The sequence below is a fragment of the Peromyscus californicus genome, unplaced genomic scaffold, assembly GCF_007827085.1.
Source record: "Peromyscus californicus insignis strain IS unplaced genomic scaffold, ASM782708v3 Scaffold_17__1_contigs__length_78620276, whole genome shotgun sequence".
Lineage (NCBI taxonomy): Eukaryota > Metazoa > Chordata > Mammalia > Rodentia > Cricetidae > Peromyscus > Peromyscus californicus.
Genome location: NW_026294469.1, coordinates 55,999,150 through 56,025,180, shown reverse-complemented (window position 1 = coordinate 56,025,180; position 26,031 = coordinate 55,999,150). Strand labels below are relative to the sequence as shown.

General features: G+C 44.8%; 1 protein-coding gene across 1 annotated transcript in view; it reads left to right on the top strand.

Moving 5' to 3' along the window:
- Positions 1-1,476: 1,476 nt before the first annotated feature.
- Afg3l2 (AFG3 like matrix AAA peptidase subunit 2) overlaps positions 1,477-26,031 on the top strand; it is a 47,855-nt gene continuing 23,300 nt past the window's right edge. The window contains exons 1-9 of the mRNA XM_052742378.1: positions 1,477-1,745; positions 5,295-5,391; positions 5,738-5,815; positions 7,910-8,010; positions 8,116-8,268; positions 15,059-15,133; positions 17,768-17,892; positions 20,280-20,553; positions 24,458-24,595. Of these exons, the coding sequence (XP_052598338.1) occupies positions 1,632-1,745; positions 5,295-5,391; positions 5,738-5,815; positions 7,910-8,010; positions 8,116-8,268; positions 15,059-15,133; positions 17,768-17,892; positions 20,280-20,553; positions 24,458-24,595 (1,155 nt within the window). The 5' untranslated portion in view covers positions 1,477-1,631. The remainder of the gene's footprint in view (positions 1,746-5,294; positions 5,392-5,737; positions 5,816-7,909; positions 8,011-8,115; positions 8,269-15,058; positions 15,134-17,767; positions 17,893-20,279; positions 20,554-24,457; positions 24,596-26,031) is intronic.

The following is a 26,031-nucleotide window of genomic DNA, read 5'->3' as shown; positions in this document are numbered from 1 at the left end:
GGGAGTTCCAGAACAGCCAGGGCAATTATATAGAGAAACCCTGTCTCGAAAAACAAAAAACAAAACAAAACAAAATTATGCTGTTGGTAACAAACAAAAAAGAAAGAAATTTGGAGGAAAATGGGTAGAACTGGAGAACACTAATCAATGTAACCCAGACTCAGAAAGACAAATACTGTGTAGGAGGAATAAACAGGGGTTAAGGCTAGGAAATCAGAAAGGCAGCCATGAGGCTAGAAAAAGAGAACTTTGTGGACCTGGGGTAGGGAAGACAATAGAATAATGTGGAAGGGGGAGATAGGGGCAAAAGGGTACAGTAATGGAGGGAAAGCTTAGGGGAGGCCAAACTGAAACGAAATATGTATGGAAATCCCAGATGGGAACCTGTCACTGGGCCATCCCCCTAGCCCACTCTTGGGCTTTTTCTGATACAGATTTCTAGTTTTGCTCCACTGTGGCCAGCAAGCATATTGTGTTGGGCCTCACTTCTTGTCATCTTTTTATGATCCATGGTTGTCTGGGTAAATAAGCCCGAAACTACTGTGCACAGGAAGATTCCTTCCCCCCACTTGTTTATGGCACTGGGAATTGAATTCAGTCCTTCATACATGCCAGTCATGCAGAACTTTCCTACAAATATTAATTAGGTTCAGTTTAGTCATGGCGATTTTAGGTTAGACACAAGGATGAATAATGCTTAGGGTTATTAAAGGGACTAAACATAGCCCAAGAGAATTTGGCTCTGGTTTTGCAACATTCCAACTCTTCGCAATCAGGTAGTTTTGAGCCGTCAATCAGCATTGTAGAATCCTTAACATAACTTCAGTTCACAGTGGTGTGTGAGAGCAGCTAGAGCTATATAGTCGACCCTGTCCCCAAAACCACCAGGAGAAAAATAAGTCAGTGTCTGTGTTTTGACTTTTACAGAGCCTTACCACGTGCCTGTCAGTGAGCAATCACTTAACTAAGTACTTGATGAGTCGAGAGTGAATGCTAAAACGTCAAACAACACCAATGCTCTCCAGTCTTGAATGAAAAAAAAAATGTCCTTTTCCATAGAGCCTTTGTGAAGCCTCCTTTCAACAACTCCTTAAGGTCCGCGCTCCAGTCTTGCTCTCCTTATTTGGCCCCTCCCACTTTCCTTCCTCGGTCCCTCCCTCAGCCCCGCCTCACCTGCTGCAGCTCCTCTTAGGCTCCGCCTCCAGCAGCGTTTTCCGCCCTTCTCCTTCGGCCGCCCCGCCTCTAGCCCCGCCCCCATAGTACATTAGACCCCGCCCCATTCCCCTTTGACCACGCCTCCAAGCCCCGCCCCCACTCCATCCTTGGTCCCGCCCACGGCCACACCCCCGCTCCTCTTTTGGTCCCGCCTCCAGCCGGGCTCTGGAGCTTTGAGCGCTCCAGCCCCTCCCAACTCGAGGGCGTGGTCGGCCGCCTAGAGGGCACGTCGACGTCCTCACGCTGGGGCGGGGCCTGACGTACGCGTGTGGAGCGTGGGTTCGCGTACCGCCGCGGGTCTCCTGCGCCGGTGGCGCGCAGTTCCCGGAGAACCGATAAGCTGCGGAAGCTGCAGGTCCCCGCACGCCCGCCTTGGCTCCGTGCCTGCGCGCGCCCGGGAGCGGGCCGAGCCCGCCATGGCCCACCGCTGCCTGCTGCTGTGGGGCAGGGGCGGCTGCCGTCGGGGCCTCCCTCCGCTGCTCGTGCCCAGCGGCTGCCTGGGTCCGGGGCGGCGGCCCTTCCTCCGCACGGTGAGTCCCGCGTCGCCGCTGCTCGGTTCGGCCGGCTTCCGGCTCGGGAGCAGGTGTCAAGGTCACCGGACCGGGACGCGTGACGGTCTGAGCCTCCTGGTCCCCGCGGGCCGTGAGGGCCGCGCCGCCGCGAGGGCCTCCGGGAGCCCGGGAAGGTCACGCCTCGACTTTGCTGCCTGCTGCCGTGGTCTCGCTGCCTTTCGAGGCGCTGGAAGACGACTGACCGAGTGGGCTGCACCGCGGAGCTGGAGTGGAGAGAGCGGGCTGTGTGTGGCACCTCTCTTTCCCATCTGTTGAATAGGGCCGTTGCTGGCATCCTGAATACACACCGGCAGATACCACTGGGGTCAAAATATACTGTTCAGAGTAGGGACTATGTATTTTGTTGCATAACAGCGTCTGTCATGAGGCTTCGCTGCTGGTGTAGGGTCACACACGATCTGGTACATCTTATTGAAGTGATGCTATGGTGGCAGGACCATGACACAGCCTTCTTGCTGTCTGCCAGCCCAGCACAGGTTTTACCCAGAGGGACATACCATGGCGGTTGAGGAGTGCGATTGGTCGCTGGAACCTGGCTTAATCACTTTCTGTCCATTGCCCTTGAGGACGTTAGTTCAGTCCCTTCACTTACAAGCTGGAGGTACAGCAGCCTTTCAATATCCGCCGGACATTGATGCCAGGACCCTTACCAGAATCAGAAGATGCACATACTTCTATGTGCTTTGGTTTGTTTATGTTTTGTTTGAGGATATTTGAGACTAGGTCTTAGTGTTGTTCAGGCTAGCTTCTTGAATCTCCCACCTGGTCCTCCTGGTCAGGCTGGCTCTTCCCTTATACATTCATCTCTAGATTAATATCTAATAAATGTGGTTTGTAAATAGGTTTTATATCCTAGCATTCAAGGAATAATGACCCAAACCCAACAAACCAATCAATCAAACACTTGCCCCCAGAAAACAACAGAACCCAAATTGGCCTCGAGCATTCTTCATTGCTGAGGTTGGCCTTGAACTTCAGATCCTCCTCCTGTCTCCCATCTCTCAAGTGCAGGGCTTACAACTATGCACCACCACACCGACTCATGTAAATTTGTCTTCCGAATGTTGTTCACCAGTAGTTGTTGGGATATGAGAATGGAAGCCATGGATAGGGGTTGCCGAGGGTACCCGTGTTTGTGACGTTTGCTTTGAAGCTCCCTTGTCATCCTGTGTTTGTTTGAGTCCATATCTTTTCTACTGTGCACTTCCCTGTCGTATGCCGTCTGTGCCGTATTCGTCGGTTGTCCCACCTTCCCTTGCTCATCTGATCCCTTCCTTTTATAACCAGTGAACATTGGACTCAGGGATCTGCCGTGTGAGGTGGAGTCTCATACCAAAGGCCTTAGTGGGACTCTTGTCCCTCTGAGTCACCAGTGAATGCTGAGACATAAGGAAGTCCTTGTTTGGGATAGCTACAGCTAATAGTGTGGGTGTGTGTGACATATACCCCTGGTACTGAGGGTATATAAATGACACCTGAACATTTCTTTGTTATATAGGATGTATATAGCCCAGGATGACCTTGAACATGTTATCTTCCTGCCTCTGTTTCCTGAGTGGTGGAATTGCAGGTGTGGTGGCCCATGTGGTGCTGGGGCATCAAACCCAGGGCTTTGTGCCTGCTAGACAAGCACTACACCATTTGCTATATCCTCAGTCTCCAGAAGACATGTAAACATTCTTTTTAGGTTTATTGATTTTGTTTTATGTGTGTGATGTATGAGTGTTGTGCCTGCCTGTATGTCTGTGTACCTCGTGCACACCTGATGCACAGGAAGGTCATCAAAGAGCATTGGATCCCCTAAAGTGGAGTTACAGACTGTTGTGAGCCACCATGTGATTGCTGGGAGTGGAACCTGGGTCCTATGCAAGAGTCACAAATGTTTTTAACCACTGAGCTCTCTAGCCAGTGCTCTCCTCCCTGAGCCCCCTTGGGCGTTTTGAGGTGACAAATAAATATTTGTGGAATGTGACTGTGTGCCTAGTTCTATACCAAGTTGTCATGTAGGTGTCCCCTTGCTTCTGCTTGTGTGTGCACATGGAAGTTAGGGGACAGCTTGTGAGAGTTCGTTCTCTCCTTCTGCCTTGTGAGTTCTGGAGATTGAACTTAGGCCATCAGTCTTGGTGGCAAGTGTCTTCACCCACTAAAGTGTCTCACTGGCCCCCTACATTAAGCATGTTGAGAATTTGCCAAACGGTGGCTTGGCCATTACATCACACCAGCAGTGTGCAAGGGCTTATGTCTCTCTCTTTTCTCCAACACCTGCCTTCCTGGTGGAGCCCGCACACCAAAGTGGGTGTGAGGTGTTGTACTTGAGAGGATGCTTTATTATTTTTCTCATCAGACCATAAAAGAGGCTGGGCTGCGGTAACTAATGCAATAACTAATACAATAACTAACTAATACAGATGAACTAATACAGTAACTAATACAGATGAACCTCACTTTCAGCACCCCCAACCCCTGCAAGTAACTAATAATTTTGTGGAGCTAGGGTTCAGACCCAGGGCCTACACATGCTAAAGCATGTGCTTTCCTGCTGAACCACATACCAGCCTGTAGCTAGAGTTTTCCTGCCTGGCCCACAGTCAGGACAAATCTCTCTCACCTGCCAGTCCCACAGCCACTCAGACCCGACCAAGTAAACACAGAGACTTATATTGCTTACAAACTGTATGGCCGTGGCAGGCTTCTTGCTAACTGTTCTTATAGCTTAAATTAATCCATTTCCATAAATCTATACCTTGCCACGTGGCTCATGGCTTACCAGCATCTTCACATGCTGTTTGTCATCATGGCGGCTGGCAGTGTCTCTCTGACTCAGCCTTCCACTTCCTAGCTTTATTCTCCTCCTTGTCCCGCCTATACTTCCTGCCTAGCCAATGGCCAATCAATGATTTATTTATTGACCAATCAGCAACACACTTGACATACAGACCATCCCACAGCACCAGCCCCTAAACAGCTTTTTAGTGACATGTTTTGAAGCAGAGCTGTGTCCGCAGTAGACTTTCCTATGGCCGTGATTCTCAGGATGACAGCCCATCAAGTATCTTTAGCAGTTGCCTAGTGTGAGGATTGACATTTAGCCCTGACTTCCTCATCACAGAAGAGAGATAAAGTTAGCATTGTTTAGAAGCAGCTCTGGCTTGTAACTTCAGGTAAGTACATGGAAGCGAATCAGCACGTAACAGTAGATTTGGGGTCAGAGTTTGTCTTTTGGTGCTTTGAATCAGATAAACATCGCCCGAGTGAATGAGTTCTTAGGCATTTATAATTGGACTGTAGTCCTGGATTGTGTCTTACTTGGAAGAACCCATGGCTTTGGGGTAGTTAGTGTTTATCTCCTGGTTCTGTTGCTAGACTAGAGTAGCTTTGTGCCATCAAGCCTTGGTTCTTCCCAGGGGGAAGTTGGTAACTTGCTTGCATGTTAGGAGTGGGAATAGCGTCCTTTCCCTCTGTTTTGTAGACTAGCCCTCATGCTCTTATTTTGATGTCATGTTGCAGCTTTATCAATACGCTACAGTGCAGACAACAACCAGAAACTCTCTTCTGAGGGATGTAATTGCTACTTATCAAAGATTCTGTTCCCGACCTCCCAAAGGTAGGTGCTTCGGGCTGACTCTGGTGCTCTGTGTCCTTGTTAAAGGGACATGCGTGCCCTGGGAGGGGCTTCCTATGTGGGGACTAGGTTGGCTTCAGGATGACCAGCTGTTGTCTTCCGTGTCTACACCCTGACTTCAGCTTCTGTCTGATGGTAGCGGGGGAATACGTCACCTACAAGTGAACGGCTTACGGGTGGTGAGCTGTATTATTTAGACTTGGATGTATTTCTACACAAGGGATGTTAGTGATTTCTAATGCTGTTTCAGCAGCTTTATAAACAGTATGCACAAAACCTGATGAATTTTAGTGTGAAGATTTTTTTTTTTTTTTATCTTTTCTAACAGGATTTGAAAAATACTTTCCTAATGGAAAAAATGGAAAAAAGGCTAGTGAACCTAAGGAAGCTGTTGGAGAAAAAAAAGGTAGTTTTAAAAAAAGATTGGTTTTGTTATTGTCCTAGGATGTTTCTACCAGAGAAAAGAGTCATGAGAAGTTGGCTGTGTCACCGTGGTTACACACACACTCAGAGTTCAATGGACTCTGCTTTATTCCTTGATTCCCTTTTTCTATCTCTTTGCCATTTTGCACATTGAAGTAGTTCAAAGTCATCTTGGAGAGATACTGACTGATGAAATTAAAACTGTTTGGTAGGTATCCCTGACTCATGATTTAAGCTATTGAGAAAAGTCTTAGAAACCTGACACAGGCAGTTTACTTGACATTTATTGTGGGATAGTACAGGTTGTTTTATTTTTTAAAGATTTATTTTATTTATTTATTTATTTTGGTTTTTCGAGACAGGGTTTCTCTGTGTAGCTTTGTGACTTTCCTGGAACTCACTTTGTAGACCAGGCTGGCCTCTAAAGATTTATTTTAAATTGTGTGTGTGTGTGTGTGTGTGTGTGTGTGTGTGTGTGTGTGTGTGTGTGTGTATACACATGTGAGTGCAGGTGCCTGTGGAATTCAGAAGATGACAGATCCTCCAGTGTTGGGATTATAGTTGTGAGCTGCCTGATGGGGGTGACATGCGTTCAGGGAACCAACTTGGGTCGTCTGGAAGAGTAGGAAGTACTCTAACCATTGAGCCATGTCTAGTTCCATAGTGCAGTGTTCTAAGATTTTCAATTTAAAAATTTAAATCCTGAACCTTAAGAGAGTCCTGTCTACTGATTTAGAGAGGGTTTCTTTTTCTCTTTTCTTTCTTTCTTTTTTTGTTTTTTTGGAGACAGGGTTTCTCTTTATGTGGCCCTGGCTATCCTGGAACTTATTCTGTAGAGATCAGGCTGGCCTTGAACTTCCAGAGATCTGCCTACCTCTGCTTCCTGAGTACTGAGATCCGCCCGCAGGTGGGCGGATCTTGTGGCATGAAGGCTTCTGCTCCCATTTCATAAGTACTGTGCTGTTTAGCACAGTGTCAGTGTTGGACACCTACTGGCATCCAGCTGGCGTCCCTTTTAGGGAAGTGTAAGGGAAGATGTAAGGGAAGATGACCTTTGACTTTTTGTTATTGATGGTTCTGGGCATTGACCCCAGGTCCTCATCTGAGCTAAGCAGATCGACTGTTGAGTGACATCTCCAGGCCAGCCCTTGTTTTTAAACACGCCCAGACTCAAGCTCTGGGTTGCCATGTTGGTGACATGGACAGCGCTGTAGGATTTCCCAAAGGCATCATTGTCCAGCAGTTGGTGGCACACTGGTGATAAGGGATCTACAATATAAATCCAGCCCTTTGGGTACTCCCTTGTCTCAGAGTAGTTAGGAATATTGTCACCCAACTTGCTTTGTGCCGACTCTGTTTTTTAGTGCTATGCCTTGTCAGGAGGCCTGAGCTAGTGTCTGTCACATCTGCCTCTGTGCAGGCAGCAGCTTAGTGAATGTGTCGTGAAGCCTCCTGCTCCGTGAGAGGTTGTGTCATGGTAGCTGGTGACATTAGATGGTACTTGTAGGTCATTGGGAAGAGAGGGAAATGTCCACGACTGCACTGATTCGTTTGGGCTGCCTTTACAGAGGGGCAGATCTTTGGGGAGGAGGGCTTAAGTAACAAAGTGGTCACCTCGAGTTCTGAGGCCACCACACCTGGTTTATGTGGTGCTGGGGGCTGAATCTTCGGTTTTGTGCACATTAAGCCAACACTGCCATCTGAGTTACATCCCCAGCCCTGCATACACTTTTTAACTTTGAACACACCCCTCTTTGTTCACACATGTCTCATGGCAACAAATTACCCAACAAGTTACTTAAGCTGGGGTTTCCTCCTAAAATGGATGTAATAGTAGCAATCTAATGGGTTTTGGGTTACTCTGTATATTTCCTGAGGTCATTATAGGCAGGTGCTTTGGAGCCTCTTAGCTGCTGCCTCTGTGTGCTAATGTCTTTCCTCTAGTGTTTTATGCAGTAACTGATGCATCGGCCAGTCAGTCATCTCCTTAGGTCCTTAGTCCCGTGTGGAGCTGTGCATGTTTTGCTGACAGCATGCAGTGGTGTATGCTGGACATGCTGCTTTCTGTTTATGACAGACACACAGTCAGCGGCCCCCCGGTCTTCTGGAGGTGCAGGTGGTGGAGGGAAGCGCCGTGGCAAGAAAGAAGATTCTCACTGGTGGTCCAGGTTCCAGAAGGTTTGATTTCAAACTGTTGACTTTTGAGGTTGGGTTGGTGGCCCCGAGGAAAGCCCACATAGCACAGATCATATTTCCTTACAGAAACTGTCCCTCTCTGTCTAGGGTGACTTTCCATGGGATGACAAGGATTTCAGGTTGTACTTTCTCTGGACTGCTTTCTTTTGGGGCGGAGTCATGATTTACTTCCTGTTCAAGAGTTCTGGGAGAGAGATCACGTGGAAAGACTTTGTCAATAACTATCTTTCTAAAGGAGTGGTAAGTACCGTGGGTGTGAGCTGTCACAGTTCTCAAGGTGAAATGCAGTTACGTCAGACCACACAGTGGTCAACGCTCACCTAGCTAGCCACACTTGAACATCATAAAGTCACTTTGCATATTGATACTGTTTTTGAAAGTTTTAATAAATTTACGTTTATTTATTTATTTATGATTTTTAGAGACAGGGTTTCTCTGTGTAGCCCTACCTGTCCTGGAGCTCACTCTGCAGACCAGGCTGGCCTCGAACTTAATAGAGATCTGCCTGCCTCTGCCTCCCAAGTGCTGGAATCAAAGATGTGTGCCACCGTTTATTAATTTTATTTTAGACTTATTTAGTGTGTGTGTGTGTGTGTGTGTGTGTGTGTGTGTGTGTGTGTGTGTGTGCGTGCGTGCAGGTCAGAGGACAGCTTGTGGGAATTAGTTCTTTCCTTCTACTCTGTAGGTCCCAGGGATCAAACTCAGGTTGTGGCTTATAGAAAGTAGCTCTACTTACTGAGCCATCTCACCACTCCCTTTTTTGGGGGTGGGGGCAGAAAAGGTCTCCTTATGTACCCTTGGCTAACTTGGAACTTGCTATGTAGGCCAGGCTGGTCTCAAACTTAGAGTAATTCTCCATTCTTTGCCTCTGTCTCCCAAGTGCTGAAATGATATACTGTATAATTGACAACATGACCACTCCAGGGTATGATTGAGGAGAAGGTTTTTCTTTTAAAGCATCACATAGTTTTCTTTTTCTTTTTTTTAAGATTTATTTATTTATTATGTATACAGTATTCTGCCTGCACGTATGCCTGCAGTCCAGAAGAGGGCACCAGATCTCATAGATGGTTGTGAGCCACCGTGTGGTTGCTGGGAATTGAACTTAGGAACTCTGGAAGAGCAGTCAATGTTCTTAACCTCTGAGCCATCTCTCCAGCTCGAGGAGAAGGTTTTTTATTATAGATGTGAGGGAGACTACAGCCCAAGTTGGGAGTGGAGAGAGAACGTAGTAGATTGAACATAGCCAGCAGACTGGAATTGGCCATGAGGAGAGAGATGTGCAGAGCAAGAGAGGAAGACAAGGTGCAGCAAAGGAGAGGAGGCCTTGAGGAAGAGAGAGCGTGGCCTACACAGCAGGGTTGTGTGGGAATGAGAAGCTGGGAGAAGAGAGGCTCAGGAGCTGCAGGAGTTTATGGTGAATGGCTGGGAGGGGGTGGGTGAGGAAGTCACACTGAATAACTGTCAACAAAATACAGGTACCTGTGATCCTGAGGGAAGCTGGAGGCCAGCATGTGCTTTGGTATGCTAATAGGTAGCTATTTATCCTTTCTGTCAGTGATAAGGAAATGAATGGCTCCTTTGGTAGAGGGAAATGGGTGGGCCTCAGAATTTGGGTGAGTGGAGTTTCCTTTGGACCTGACAGGTATCACTCTGCCCAGTAGTGCTGCTGGCTGTTGTGTGGTGACTTTGTATTCTGCTATGTTTCTGAATTCATGTATTTGTTCCAGCATTTTGGGGGTGGTATTTCCAGGGTTTTCTAGGTTGTGTCATCATTTAGGATGTTATGCATGTGAAATATGCCCATTTGAACACATTAGTGATAAACACAGAGTCACCGGTAATGAGTTGGTGTTGCAATAAGGAAAATAAATGAAAAGCACCTTTTCTTGAAACAAAGAGCAAACCCAGATTTGAATTCTACACTTCTTTCTCCCTATGTCTTTTTTGTCTCCTGTTACCTACCTGCCTCTTATATGAATCTGAATGTGGCCTGCCTCAAGGCCCTCTTGTGAATCTGTGTGTCCCTGTGTCTGTGTGTCTCCAACAAAGGGTTGTGCTCTTCTGTTAGAGAGCACAGTAAGCATCACATGGGGAGGAACGAGGGATACTTTACAGAAGTCTTAAGTTTATCAAGGGTTGAAGTCATTACAAATGACCCCAGCTGACCCAGATAACAAACATGCTATCAAGCAATGTCTATATGTTGCTTCCAACATTATTGGTGGATATTTGTTATATAAGGTTGTTTACAATCTACTTATAGTTTCCAATATTTATTACCATAACCCACATACATGCATGCATTACTCTTGGTCAGGGGCATGGAAGAGTACATATCTTAAGGTTATAGTTATGCATTAGTTTAGATTATAAAAGCTAATTATATGGGAAATCCAAGACAATTAAGGTTGGTTGTTACATTCTTCTGTTAATGCAGTTAAACAAACAAGCTGGATACACAATAGGATAGCAGTATTAAGTGATCTCAGTATCTTGTTAACTTGGGGGGATCTAGCAAAAGTATTAATCTCTTAGAATGTAAGAGATACTTTTCTAATGCATTGCTACACGAAGCAAGTGCTCTTACAGTCTACCACTGAGCTATGTTCTTAGCAAGATCATGTCACCTATTAATAAATTGTTTTCTCCCTGATTTCTTTGTTGACCACTGGCCATTCAGAATGCAATTAATGCTCAGTCTCCCTGTATTTGTGTTGTTACTAGTTTTTCTTGCTGTTGAGTTGTAGTTTTAGTGTACTGTGGCTTGATAAGATACAGGGAATTATTTAGATTCTTTCCTACTTGCTAAAACTTGACACATGGTCTAGAATGTGGTCTGTTTTATAGAAGATTCAGGCTGCTAAGAAGAATGCACATTCTGTTCTATTGCATAGACTAATTTGTAGCTGTATGTTAAATCCATTTGAGCTATGGTGTAGTTTAATTCTCAGGTTGCTTTGTTTATCTTTACTTTGGATGTTTTATCAAGAGATGAGAGCAGCGTATGGAAATCACCCACTCTTAGGGTTAGAACCTTTATGATATTTTAATGTCCATTAGTGTTGGTTTTATAAAACTAGGAACCCAAACGTTCAATGCATATACATAGATATTTACAGTTGCTGACTCTTGATGAATTGTTCACTTTGTTCACATGTAGTGACCTTCTTTATCTCTAATGAATTCGATTCCAAGTCTACTTTCCCATGTACGAGAATAGCTACTTCTGTTTTTCTTCCGTTTCTGTTAGCGTGATAGATTGTCTTCTATCCTTTTACTCTCAATCTGTTGGTGTCTTTACCAATAAAGGCATGTTTTTTAGAGACGACAGTAAGTTGGATATAGTTTTTGTCAGGTCCAAAGGAAAACGGGGACAAATGATTATGTGCCTATCAGCACCCCAGAGTGGACGCTGGCCTCCAGACTCCCTTAGCGCCTGTGGCTCCTCTCAGTTCTTCTCACCCGCCCCTACCCTAAACATCTCCAGCTCATGGGCTTCCCTTCCCCATCTTCTCATTCTTCCATAACCCTGCCATTCTGGCCATGCCCTCCCTTAGTCTTCTGCTCTTAGTCCTCTGGGCCCTCTCCTCTCTGTTCTCTTCCTGTCCCTTCTCTCATGGTCCACGTTAGTCTGTTGGCCATGTTTTAGTTCACTATTCTCTCCTTGCTCTGGACTCTTCCAGATACTTCTGGCTGTAGTCTCCCTCATATCTACAGTAAAAACCTTCTCCTCAATCATACCTTGCAGTGGTCATGTTCTCATTTCATTTCATTCAGTGTTTTAATTCAGTCAGCTAGTCTGTCTGTCTGTCTCTCTTTTTAATTTATTTTTCTTACTTATGTATATTTGCATATGCCTACATGATTCAGTGTACCATGTGCTTGTCAATGCCTGCAGAGGCCAGAGGGAATTGGATTGCCTGGAACTGGAAGTAGTGTGTTGTGAGCCACCTCATCTGCATGCTGGGAATCCAACCTGGGTTCTGTGCAAGAGCAGGAAGTACTCCTAACTGCTGAGCCAGCTCTTCAGCTCCCAGCATGCCCCCTTCTTAAGTTTTTTTTTTTTTTTGAGACAGGGTTTCTCTTTGTAGCCTTGGCTGTCCTGTAGACCAGGCTGACCTTGAATTTACAGAACTTAACCTATTCCTCCCGAGTGCTGGGACTAAAGGCCGGAACCACCATACCCGGCCACTTGTGTGTTACTATAGAGAAGTGCTTACTACATTCTGGTGGTTTTGTTGTTTTTGGTTAGTTGGATTGTTTGCTCATTTCTTCTCTAGTGTTGACTTTGCTGGTTTACTGCGGACGACATGGCAGACGCTCTCCTGGTTTCTCCCATTGACCCATTCCTGTGCTGAGATTTAACCTTCCTGTCCTTGTGGGATTGTTTTCTCTCTTCCTCTTCCGTGTGTAATATTCCTGTAAGTATCTTTGGCAGTGCCAGTTTGTTGGTCGTGAACTGCCTTCATTTGTGCTTGTCTTGAAATGCCCTTATTTCTCTGTCAAGTTCACAAAATAACTGCAGGATATAAGCTTTGCTTGAAATAGGCCATTCCATGTTTTCCTGGCTTTTGGGGTTGTTGAGAGATCTGACCTCATTCTCAGGTTTTGCCTTTGTAGATTAATTGATATTTCCCCCTTACAGCTTTTAGTATTGTTTCTTGGCTTTGTAGTTTTGACTTGTTGACCATAGTAAGTTACAGAGTTTCTTCTCTGTACGTGTATATTCAGAGTTCTAGATGCTTCTTGTGTTTGAATCTATTTCTTTCTCTAAATCTTGCCATAATTTCTTTGAGTAGATTCTCAGTGCCTTCAGTGTTGATCTGGGCTCCTCTAGTATGTGGCTTGTTAGGTTGATTGTATTCCAGTTTGGGACTTAGTAGTCATGCTCATTTGTTACTATATAGTCCTTAATGGTTACCTTCTTTCTGAGCGGAGACACACTGACCTTAAATTCCCAGGCGGAGCTTTCAGGCATTCTTCTCCAGATGAGCAGTTACCCCTTGGTTCCAATTTCTCTGCAGTTACTCTGGGACACCCTACAGTTTGTCATTGTCACTTTGCAGACTTACTGACAAGCAGATCATGAGAAATTAACTTGTCCTGAAGGATTCATACCGTCACTGACATTCAGATATGGTATTTCAAGAGTATTGTTAGAATCAGGGAAGAAAGAATGTCATTAAGAATCAGACCGGGCGGTGGTGGTGCACGCCTTTAATCCCAGCACTCAGGAGGCAGAGCCAGGCGGATCTCTGTGAGTTTGAGGCCAGCCTGGGCTACCAAGTGAATTCCAGGAAAGGCGCAAAGCTACACAGAGAAACCCTGTCTCGGAAAACCAAAAAAAAAAAAAAAAAAAAAAAGAATCAGATATAGGGCTGGCAAGATGGTTCAGTGATTAAAACACTTGCTGTGAGCAGGTGCACACCTTTAATCCCAGCACTCGGGATGCAGAGGCAGGTGGGTCTCTGTGAGTTCAAGGTCAGCCTGGTCTACAGAGTGAGTTCCAGGACAGGCTCCAAAGCTACACAGAGAAACCCTGTCTCGAGAAAACAAACACTTACTGTGAAACTTGATGACCGGAGTTTTATCCAAGGAGCCCACATAAGGTGGAAGGAAAGGACTGCTGCCACAAGTTGACCTCTGACCTCATATGCTTGCTGTGGTATATGAACGCCGCCTCCCCATACCTCCTCTCTCTTTGTGTCTCACATCCAAAAGTAATAGTAATAATAGGAAGAAATTTTAAATCAGATATAATTAGGAGATTAAAGAAAACAGCTATGTACTATTTGATACCCAAGGAATGGGAAGAAGTAGAGTCTTGTAATACCGAGTGTTAGAGATGAAAGCATTCAGAATCTTGGCTAAGAAGAGTGTAAATTGGAGAGCCACTGCAGAAATCAGTTTGAAAATATCGAGTACAGTTGAAGGACTGTATGCTTTACAACTCATGCTTAGTGTATCTGTCTATAGACTGTGTATCCCGAAAGTAGTTTTTTTGTTTTGTTTTGTTTTTTTGTTTTTTCTTTTTGTTTTTTTGAGACAGGGTTTCTTTGTATAGTTTTGGTTCCTATCCTAGATCTCACTCTGTAGACCAGGCTGGCCTCGAACTCACAGATCCGTCTGGCTTTGCCTCGCGGTGCTGGGGTTAAAGGTGTGCGCCACCACCGCCCGGCCCAGAAGAAGTTTTTAAGAGATGTTCCAGAAGTTATCTGCAGGAGTGTTCCTTGCAGCATTGGGTAGGACTGTGTACGAATTGAAACAGTTAATGAGCATGGAGGTAACTTGGAGTGTGCTCATCAAACACAGGGCTCCACAGAATTAAAATGCCAGTGTAGGTAAGCCTTGTAAATGTGGGAGGAAAAAGAAAGGGGAAGAAAAACAGCCATTGAGAAAATTTGAAAGCACCTCCTGTGGTGGCGCACATCTTCAATCCCAGCACTCAGGAGGCAGAGGCAGGCAGATCTCTGTGAGTTCAAGGCCAGCCTGGTCTACAGAGCAAGTTCCAGGACAGGCAGAGCTACACAGAGATACCTTGTCTTGAAAAACCAAAAAAAAAAAAAAAAAAAAAAGTTATCTGCCTTTCTGAAAAATACTATTTATTTTTTATGTGTATTTATGAGTGTCCGCATTTATATGTGCACTCTGTGTGTGCCTGGTGCCTACAGAAGTCAGAAGAGGTGCCACATGCCCTGGGACTGGAGTTCCAGATGGTTGCCATCCACTGTGTGGATTCTGGAAATGGAATCCAAATCCTTTGTAAAAGCAGCCAGTGTTCTTCACCACTGAGCCATCTCTCCGTCTCCTCCTCACCCCTCCACCTTATTTTGAGATACGGTCTCAGACCTGCAGTAGTCCTGGCTGACCTGGAACTTGCTATATAGATCGGTCTGGCTCTGCCCCTTGAGTGCTGAGATTAAAAGCATGCATCACCATGCCCAGCCTTTGATAATGAGAATAAAATAACATCTCAAGTATTTTCTGTAAATTTATCTTTAAATACTTTCCTTTTTTCACATTCTAGGTGGACAGACTAGAAGTTGTCAACAAGCGTTTCGTTCGTGTGACTTTTATACCGGGAAAAACTCCGGTTGATGGGGTAAATAATTTTATGTTAGTAGTAAATGAACCTTTTTCAGGTTTAGAACTGACAAGAAAACATCCTTTGCATTACATAGATATGTACATTGGGGACCGTGGGATCTGGTGTGCCACAGGTGTGACACTTAAGGCTGGTGTGTGCATGTGCTGATGCATGCAGAGGCTTCAGTGTTGGGTTGGTTTTAGTGTTACACCTAGAACACAGTGAAGAAGGGGTCAGTTTTCAGCATTCCAAAATAATCTCTGATTCTTGAAGACATTTGTTTGGTTGGGGAATGTTAAAATTTAAATTCCATGTATTTTGAGGTAGCGTCTTTAAAATCAGTGTAGAATTCTTTCTGTTCATTTGTCTTCAACCTTTTTGTGATATCTGTCTGTTTCCCTAGTTTTTATTTGTTTATTTTTGAAACAGGGTCTTACTCTGTTACTCAGGCTGCCCTTGAACTCATGGCCATCTTCATGCCCCTACAAGTGTGCTTGCATAAACCATTACACCTGGCTTTGCTGAGTTTAAAATAATTTGTATTCCTGGTCCACCATTTTGGACTCCATCTAGAGACAGCAGAAGTGTCGGGTGTACAGAGGAAATTGTGAAGGGCGGGGGAGGCTCCCAGATGACCCCACCCCTTCCCTGCTCTGACCCCACCCCTACTCCCAGTCCTGGGTATCTGCAGCCCTGCTGTCCTCTCCAGGGTCTGACTTCCTACCAGGCTGCTCCCCACCCATTTTCTAGCTTCACTAGGTACCCACTTGTTGGCGATTACCCTCCCCTAACTGTCAGTTTCCGTCTGTCAGTACTCTCCTCTGGTACTGTCTCTAAAGGACAACCTTGATAATGAAGAGCTCTTGTTTTCTAGGATTGGCATACACAAACATTTGCGTCTAAAATTTATAGCATTGTATTATTTTTATTTCTCCATTATGCCACAGTAAATGTTTATATCTCAAGTTTGTATGCTTCGTTGGAGTTGTGATATTGGGGATTGAAACTAGAGCCCTATAGGTACTTACCAAGTACTTTACCACTGAGCTATATCCCCAGCCCTGTATTAAGGTTGTAGTCTGTCTGGTGTGTACACCTGTAATCCTAGTGCTTGACTCAGGAGTTCAGGGTCATTCTTGGCTGCATTGAGTGTGTATAGGCTTTCCCCAATCCCTGCTCCTTAGCCAGTAAAGCATAGTAACTCTTTCCATGGCATTTGCCATTGTATTGAGCACTTGAGGTCATCTAGAGTTAAAGAATATAGGATGTAGTGTTTTCAGATACTTCCCATTTCATAGAAGGACTTACGCAGCTCAGATTTCCCTGGCATTTGGAACCATTTTCCTGTGGACCTGAGGGGGTCATTATTTTTGTGCTGTCTTGTAGAATAGCTGTCTCCCCAAGGTTCCTCGAGGTATTTGTCTCCAGGCCCCTCCAAAATCCCCTAGCCCTAAGTATTAGAAGAGTAATGCCCAGCATCGCATTTCTGGTACTTTTCTACTGGCCACCTTTTGATTATCACTGTTACCGCATCCCACTTAGGATCCTCAAGGTTAAATGGGTTAATGGACACATCAAGGAGTTGGCAGGGCCGTACGTAGTGTGTGCACAGCCGATTTGAGCTGTCACTGTTGTGTCACACTGGGTTTTACTTTGGAAATAGGCCCTGGGAAATGGACAAGAAGAAAAGAGTACTTGTTCATCTACAGAAAGGATTTTCTTTTCAAGTAGGTTTTTAAATGCTTTTCTTTAAAAAAAAAAATGTTTATTTTGAGATTTGATTTTACTTTATGTTACGTGTATGGGTGTTTTGCCTGCATGTGTATCTGTGTACCATGTGCATGCGGTGTTTGTGGAGGCCCCAGAAGAGGGCGTTGGATCTTCTTGAACTGGAGTTAGAATTGTTAGCTGATATGTGGGTACTGGGAACTGAACCGAGGTCCTCTGGAAGAGCATCCAGTGCTTTTAACCACGGAGCATCTCTCCAATCCCAATGCTGTTCTTTGAGTTTATAAGTTTTAAGACACTGAGGAATATTGCTAAGGGAATATTTACTTGCCAAGAATTGCCACGTTCTCACCAAGTTAAAAAACAAAACAAAACAAAAAAATACCATGTCTTTAAAACTAGGTTTTTATTTATTTATTTTTTTTTTTGTTTTGTTTTGTTTTTGGTTTTTCGAGACAGGGTTTCTCTGTGTAGCTTTGCGCCTTTCCTGAAACTCACTTGGTAGCCCAGGCTGGCCTCGAACTCACAGAGATCCACCTAGCTCTGCCTCCCGAGTGCTGGGATTAAAGGCGTGCGCCACCACCGCCCGGCCTATTTATTTATTTTTTTAATTTATAAATCTTCAGTGTTTCTAAAAGATTCTTCTTTCTTTCTTTCTTTTTTCTTTTTCTTTTTCTTTTTTTTTTTCTTTGAGACAGGGTTTCTCTGTGTAGCTCTGGTGGTCCTGGAACTCCTTTGTAGACCAAGCTGGCCTCAAACTCACAGAGATCTGCCCGCCTCTGCCTCCCTAATACTGGGACTAAAGGCGTGCACCATCACCACCTGGCTCTGAAAAATTCTTAGCTGAGTTAAATGCTTTAGAAAACTCAAGAGTTTTGTTTGTTCTTCATTCTTAGGATATTTGTTTTTCTGTTTTTACAGCAATACGTCTGGTTTAATATTGGCAGCGTAGACACCTTCGAGCGGAATCTGGAGACTTTGCAGCAAGAATTGGGCATAGAAGGGGAGAACCGGGTGCCTGTGGTCTACATTACTGAAAGTGATGGGTAAGAGATACTTTAAGTTCATGATTTGTGCCGGATATGGTTGGCACACCTGTAATCCCAGCACTTGGGAGACTGAAACAAGAAGATTGACATGAGTTGGAGACCAGCCTTGGGTTCATAGAAAGACCTTGTCTCAAAAAGCTGGAAAAAGAAATCAATAATAGAAAAACAGGTTTGAGTACCAGTGCTGTACAAATTTAAAGTCTTTTTAAGGTTTTCTTTGTTTACATATTTTAAGTAGATGAGTGCTTTGTCCTGTATGTACACCTGCACACCAGAAGAAGGCATCAGGTCCCATTATAAATGGTTGGTGAGAGTTGAACTTAGGACCTCGGAAGAACAGCTAGTGTTCTTAATGGCCGAGCTATCTCTTCAGTGCCCATAAATTAAAGTCTTAAGCAGGCCTTGCTCTGTTTGGCCAAATTAAAAATAAATGTTAGTAATTTAGTTTTTGCACATGACTGCCTTCTTTTCTACATGATTATGCTTCTCTTGATGAAGAGGATTTCGAGTGTTATGGTCCAGTGTGTGCTGTTGTGGGCTTTTGCATGAAGAGCCATATGTGAAGTAGCACCCCACCTTTAGCTGTCATTTACCTTTATAGTTGGTAGTTTTCCAGGATTTAAGAAATTCTTCCAGGTTGGAGAGATGACTCAGCGGGTAAGAGCACTGGCTGCTCTTCTGAAGGACCTGGGTTCAATTCCTAGCACCCACATGTGGCTTTTATCTGTAATTCTAGTCCCGGGGGATCCAGTGCCAACTTCTGGCCTCTGAGTGCAAGGTATGAAAATGGTGCACAGACATCTATTCAGACAAAACATTTGTACACACTTTAAAAAAAAGAAAAAAAAGGAAGAAAAATCCTTTTTCTTCAGAACTATTTCCCCTAGGGTTCACCTGAATAACTGCAATTGAAATTTGGGCAGATGCTCCTGTATGTTGAGGATATATGGGCTGGAATGTAGGTTTTTAGTAGGCCACTCATTCACCAGCATCAGTGTGGTCTATCATGGTGTGCACACCTGTAATCCCAGTGCCTGGGTCATCTTCATTAAATACAGAGGGTGTGTCCTGCTAGGAGACAGCCAGCTCGGCAGTGACGTTAACACTGGATCATTTTTCTGTACATGTGAGGAAGAAACCAGCCTAGGAGCTAGTGTGCTCATTTCACTGTTGGTGTTACTCGTGGCTAGAGATTTCTGCAGCTGGGTCTGCCACTCACCCCCACTGCAATGTGATGCCGCATAACTGATGGGGTGCGTCTGTGTAAGACCCTAAGGTGGTTGCCTCATTTGATAAGCAGCTATTGGTGTTGTAGACTGGATTACACAGGTTGGCTAGCCCTTATGTGGTATGCCTGGGGCCAGAAATATTTTCAAATTTTGGAATGTCTGAATAGACTACTGATGGATCATTTCTAGTCCAAAATTTGAAATTCAGATTTGTCCAAAATTCTAAAGTTTTAAACATATGTTGACACTGAAAATTACGGATTTTTCGGCATTTCATATTTCATATTTTTAGATTAGGGATGCTCATAAGCTGTAGAAAGTTTTATTGCACTGTCCATAAACTTGTTTTCCAGTGGAGGTTATTTTTCCCTAGTTCTTTTTTTATTTTTATTTTTATTTATTTATTTATATTATGTGCATTCATGTTTTACAATGGGTGTCAGTTTCCCTGGAACTGGAATTACAGACAGTTGTGAGTTGCCATTGGGAACTGAGCCCAGGTCCTTTGGAAGAGCAGTCAGTGCTCTTAACCACTGAGCCATCTCTCCAGCCCACTATTTTTTCTTTAAACAGTGTTTAAAAATATGTAAAAAAGTAGCAAATTTGTACTCAAAAGTTACATTGAATAAAGGGTATTAAGACACAAGATAGACTCCATCCCCAGGCTCTGAGGTATCTATGCAGGCTCCATATTGCAGAGGTTCTGCTGGAAGAGAGCCTTAAGTCTGTTAAACAGGAGAGGCCTGTGGAGCTTCAGGGCAGAGACGTTGGACACTGTATGCATTCCTATCCAAATTGACATGCTGTTGAGGTTGAGGCCTCCCGGCAAGAGAGCTGGAGTCTGAGACTAATGCCAGGATTGTGCTGAACATTTCAGTGAGTAATTGGAAAGAAAAGAAGCTAGCTTGTAGCTAGCAGTACTGTGCATATGGAATATCATGAGCGTGCGTGTTGAGACAGTTTCTCTTTGTTAGTCCATGGCTTTCCTCTAATGATACAGATATGCCAAGAGTCTCCGGTGCCTCAGACAGACGACTAGAATATTTTGAAATGTGAGGATAGTAGACTTTTGAGGATTTTCAGTGGTTGCCCCATACCTGACGCGTTAGGAGCCTGGCACCCGTCTTACGTCGTGCCGTTGTGTCGTCCCTCTAGTTCCTTCCTGCTGAGCATGCTGCCCACGGTGCTCATCATCGCTTTTCTGCTCTACACCATAAGAAGAGGGCCCGCTGGCATCGGTCGGACCGGCCGGGGAATGGGTGGACTCTTCAGTGTTGGGGAAACCACGGCCAAGGTCTTAAAGGACGAGATAGATGTGAAGTTCAAAGATGTGGCTGGCTGCGAGGAGGCCAAGCTAGAAATAATGGAATTCGTGAATTTCTTGAAAAACCCAAAGCAGTATCAAGACCTAGGAGCAAAAATCCCAAAGGTAAAAAGATATGTGGAGAGGATTAACTTGTGTGTCTCTGAAGCTGTCACCTTGTTACTTATTTTTCTAGTCATTCCTTCTGTCTCTGTATCTCGCTGTATGAGTTTTGTGTGTTCCTGAGAGTGTTTGTTTTTTCTCCTCCTGGAAGCCTTCTTTGCATGGTCTCCCTCTAGTCTGACTTAGACACCCCCTAATCCTTAGCAGCTGTAACCCTAGTAGCATCTCCACACTGCAGTGGCCCCGTCTTTTCTTCCACAGAGCGGTGGGTCGTCTGCTCGCACCTGACACAGGCTCTTGGCGCAGCGTGGTTGAAGAAGAGACAACACTAATGTTCCCTTCCAGCACGTACCCCATAGCTGCTGTGCTAGTGCTGGGCCTGGTCCTTGTCAGCTCTGCGGCCCTTGGCTAGGCATAAACTAGCAACTTGCTGTCTGTTAAGTGGGTTGCTGGGGTCCTGGGGCTCGAACATGCTGCTAGCACAAGGGTCTTGTGCGTGCTGGTCAGGTGCTCTATCACTGAGCAGTAGACACTCGCAGCCCTCTCTTTACATAGACTTTTGAGACAGTCTCATTCAGTTACCTCGACTGGCTGTGAGCTCTTCCTGTAGCCCAGGCAGGCCTTGAATCTGCTATCCTCCTGCATCAGCCTTCCAGGGAGTTGGGATTACAGATCTGTGCCACACGGCCCAGCTTGGATTAGCTGTTAAGTAGATAAAATAATTCATTAATAAAGTTTACTTTAAAGAAATGCTTAGGGGCTGGAGAGATGGCTCAGCAGTTAAGATCAAACACTTGGTATTCTTTGAGAAGACTGGAGTTTGGTTCCTAGCACCTACATCAGGTAGCTCACAACCGTTGCTAACTCTAGCTCCAGGGAATCCAGTGGCCTCTTCTGGCCTCTGTAGGCACTTGCATAAGTGTGGACACACACAAACATACATACATAAATACAGATAAATACTTGTAAAAGAAATGCCTTTTTTTGTTTGGTAGGTAGGGTCTTACCATGTAGTTCTTGTTGGCCTGGGACTTGGTGTGTAGACCAGGGTGGTCTCAAACATCTGCTTCTCTCTCCCATGGTGACATTAAAGGCATGTGCCACCACACTCGGTCTGATAAAAGTTTTGTAAAAGGAATCATTTCTGTGATTTTCATGTCTCATCTATATGGACTAAAAAATCATGTTCATGGTAAAATAATTTGCTCTTACTTAATACCATTCATATCATACCTAGGCAGATGAAAATAAACAGATTTTAAAAAGTATTTGAGGGCTAGAGAGATGGCTTAGTGGTTAAGAGCTCTAGCTGCTCTTTCAGAGGTCCTGTGTTTAATTCCCAGCAACCACATGGTAGCTCACAACCATCTATAATTAGATCTGGTACCCTCTTCTGGCCTGCAGGAATTTGTGCAGGCAGAACACTGTATACATAATAAATAAATCTTTTTTTAAAAATTATTTTTGTTTTGCCTGTGTATATGTCTGTGTGAGGGTTCAGATCCCTTGGAACTAGAGTTATAGACAGTTGTGAACTGCCATGTGGGTGCTGGGAATTGAACTTAAGTCCTCTGGAAGAGCAGCCAGTGCTCTTAACCACTGAACCATCTCTCCAGCCCAATAAATAAATCTTTAAAAGAAAAAGTATTTGAGTATTGTATAACAGTCTTGAAAAGTGAGTCTTTTGACTATATTATTCATCTCTCCACACACAGTATTTGGAAATAAGAGTCTTATGTTTATTTATTTATTTATTGGGTTTTTTTTTGAGACAGTTTCCCTGTAAAGGTCTGGCTGTCTTCACTATGTAGTCTAGGCTGGCCTGAGAGATCTGCCTGCCTCTGCCTTCTGAGTGCTGGGATTAAAGGCATGCACTACCACTGCCTAGCTTTTTTTTTTTCCTAATTTGTATTTATTTGTGTGAATATTTTGCTCGAATGCATGTTTGTGCACCATGTGTGCCTGTTGGATCCCCTGAAACTGGGGTTACAGATGGTTGCAAGCCGTTAATGTGGGTGCTGGGACTCAAACCCAGGTCCTTTTTAAGAGCAACAAGTGCCTTTAACTACTGTGCCATCTCTCCAGCCATATGTATATTTACATGACAGAACAGTTTATAGTTGTTTACTTAGTGGAAAATAAACATGGGAATGAATTTATACATATATCAGGTACTTTTCTGCTCTGTGATAAGACCCCATGACCAAGACAGTTATAGAAGAGTTTATTTGGGCCAGGCAGTGGTGGTGCACACCATTAATTCCAGTACTTGGGAGGCAGCCAGGAGGATCTCTGTGAGTTCGAGGACAGCCTGGTCTACGGAGCGAGATCCAGGACAGGCACCAAAACTACACAGAGAAACCCTGTCTTGAAAAAACTTAAAACAACAACAACCACCAAACAAACAAAGAGTTTATTTGGGCTTACAGTTCCTGAGGGCTTGAGTCCATGAGGGCAGAACAAAGGCATGGTGGCAGGAGCAGGAAACTGAGGGCTCACATCTTGGGGCCACAGGCACAAAGCAGAAAGCGAAGACAAGGTCTTCAAACTCTTGAAGAGCACCTTTAGTGCGCCACTTCTTTCTGCAAGGCCACACCTTGTAGCTAGAGTTTTCCTGTCTGGCCCACAGTCAGGACAAATCTCTCTCACCTGCCAGTCCCACAGCCGCTCAGACCCGACCAAGTAAACACAGAGACTTATATTGGTTACAAACTGTATGGCCGTGGCAGGCTTCTTGCTAACTGTTCTTACAGCTTAAATTAATCCATTTCTATAAATCTATACCTTGCCACATGGCTCGTGGCTTACCGGCATCTTCACATGCTGTTTCTCATCGTGGCGGCGGCTGGCAGTCTCTCTCTGACTCAGCCTTCCACTTCCCAGCTTTATTCTCCTCCTTATCCTGCCTACACTTCCTGCCTAGCCAATGGCCAATCAGTGTTTTATTGACCAATCAGCAACACATTTGCCATACAGAACATCCCACAGCAACACCTCCTCAGCCTCCCCAAACAGTGCCATCAGCTGGGAACCAAGTATCCAAATACCAAGACTGTTGGGGCATTTCTCCTTCAAACTACCACAGTACGGATAGGCTTTTAGTAGACATCAATCTATGAAAGTAAAAGCCAGGGTTTATGTTTATTAATTATATGGATTCAAAACCCAGTTTTACTTAAAAAGAACAAAATAATTTTGTAAACTGGGAGTGTGGTATTTATATTTCTTTATTATTTAAGTAGCAGTTTATCAGCCCAGCTGAGGTTTCTTTTTATAGTACTAGGGTGAAAGCTTAAGAACCACTAAAACAACTCTCACTACAATACCCAACCACTAAAACAGACCCCAAAGGGGCTGGAGAGGTGGCTCAGCGGTTAAGAGCACCGACTGCTCTTCCAGAGGACCCGAGTTCAATTCCCAGCACCCACGTGGCAGCTCACAACTGTCTGTGGCTCCAGTTCCGGGGGATCTGACACCTTCACACCAATGCATAAAATAAAGTTAAATAAATTATAAAACAAAGTTAACAAATAAAAGTTAACAAATAAAGTTAAATAAGTTATAAAACAAAACAAAATAAAAAAACAAACCCCAAAGCCTTGTAATGTTGAGGATGAAACCCAGTGAGTTGTGTATGCTAGCCAAGGCTGCCACTGAGCTGCCCCACAGCTTAGCACTAACGGTCTTTATAGCTCGCACATCAATCACATTGTTACCAGGTTATCTTGAAACAGAATTGTCTCTCTGACAACCCTCTTACCTTCTTACTGTAAGAACATTCTGTTATAATGTGACTATTCCACTTGTCACTAGGATTTAGAGACAGAGGTATCCTTTGGAATTGTTATGGATGTGAGAGTTTCTGTTTCCAGAATTCTGATTAGATGTAATCTCTCTGTGTCTGAAGGGTGCCATCCTCACCGGCCCTCCAGGGACTGGTAAGACGCTGCTAGCTAAGGCCACAGCCGGAGAAGCCAATGTTCCCTTCATCACCGTCAGCGGATCTGAATTTCTGGAGATGTTTGTGGGTGTTGGTCCAGCCAGAGTAAGTCTTGTTCTGTTCTGATGATGGAACTTCTTTACTCCAACCCATTGCCCCTGGGTGTGGACTGGTGAGGATGACCCTGTCCCTGGAGTCCCCAGAGTGACCTCTCACTGGTCACTTGCTCATTCAGTCTTCCAGGGCTATCCTAGCAGGGCCTGTGTGATTCCCACCCACCTCCCTCACCCAGCCAGTACTGTAGGCCATTCTTCAGATAATTTATGTATTTCAATAAGTGGCTTTACTTGGTGGGTCATTTCTTTTGGTAGCAACTTTATTGAGGCATATTTAGTAATTGACATGCTGTACACAATTGACATGACTGTACAGTTAAATGCTTTTTAGATCTGTGCAACTGGTAATGCATTTCAGTCACTTGAAGAAGAAACCCAGGTCCATCCCCAGCCCTAAGCAGAATCTAACATCTATAGATTTCCTGTTTCAGACGTTTCAACCCAGTGGAATTGGACGATGTATCATCTGTCTTGTTTTGTATTTTTAAAAAGTAAGCTGGGAGGAGGCAGAGGCAGGCAGGTCTCTGAGTTCAAGGCCAGCCTGGTCTACAGAGCAGGTTCCAGGACAGCCAAGGCTGTTACACAGAGAAACCCTGTCTTGAAAACAAAGTTATTTTTATTTTATGTGTGGATGTTTTTCCTGCAGTGCCCACAGGGACAGAAGAGGGGGTCGGATCTACTACACCTGGAGTTGCCCCTTGTTTTGTTTGTGTTTTGTCTTTTTGAGATGGACTCTTGCTATGTTGCTTAGGTTGGTGTTGAACTCCTGAGCTCAGGTGACCTTCCTGTGTGCACTTTCTGAGTAGCCGGGGCCACAGCATGCACTGCTGCACCCAGTGTGTGGTCTCGTGTGCCCGGCTTTCTCACTCAGCACGGGATTTCAGGTTACCACAGGATTTCCCAAGTGCCTGTGCCATTTCCACCAACGCTGAAGTACTATGACACCAATTGCACTTCGACAGCATTTTTTTTAATCTAACATTTTAGACACAGGTAAAATACGCTAAAATTAGAAAAGAAGTACCTCTTTAAAATAGTAGTAGTAGGGAATAGGGTAGACCCCCGCTGGCCTGCAGAGCAGTGCGCAAACCCCTTCACTTGAGAGCTTTACAGGGGTGCCAAGTCCAGTTAAGGCTGGGAGCTGAAGCATTGGGCTTGCGGGCAGGAGGTCTTTGGATCACTGCTCTAGAGCTGGGACTGGAGTTCTCAAGGGGGACAAGTTCCTTTAGAGGGCAGGGTAGGAATGAGAATCCAGAATCCAGGCAAGAAGGGCTAACAGGAAGCTGGGCACAGGAAGCCAGGCTGTACACTTGGAAGGGCTTGAGGCTGGCGTTGTTTCCCCTTCTGTCTTCCCAAGTTGTGGCCTGAAGAGGGACAGCCAGGTGCAAGGGTGCCAGCCGAGGCCCGTTGTGAGTTGTGTGCAAG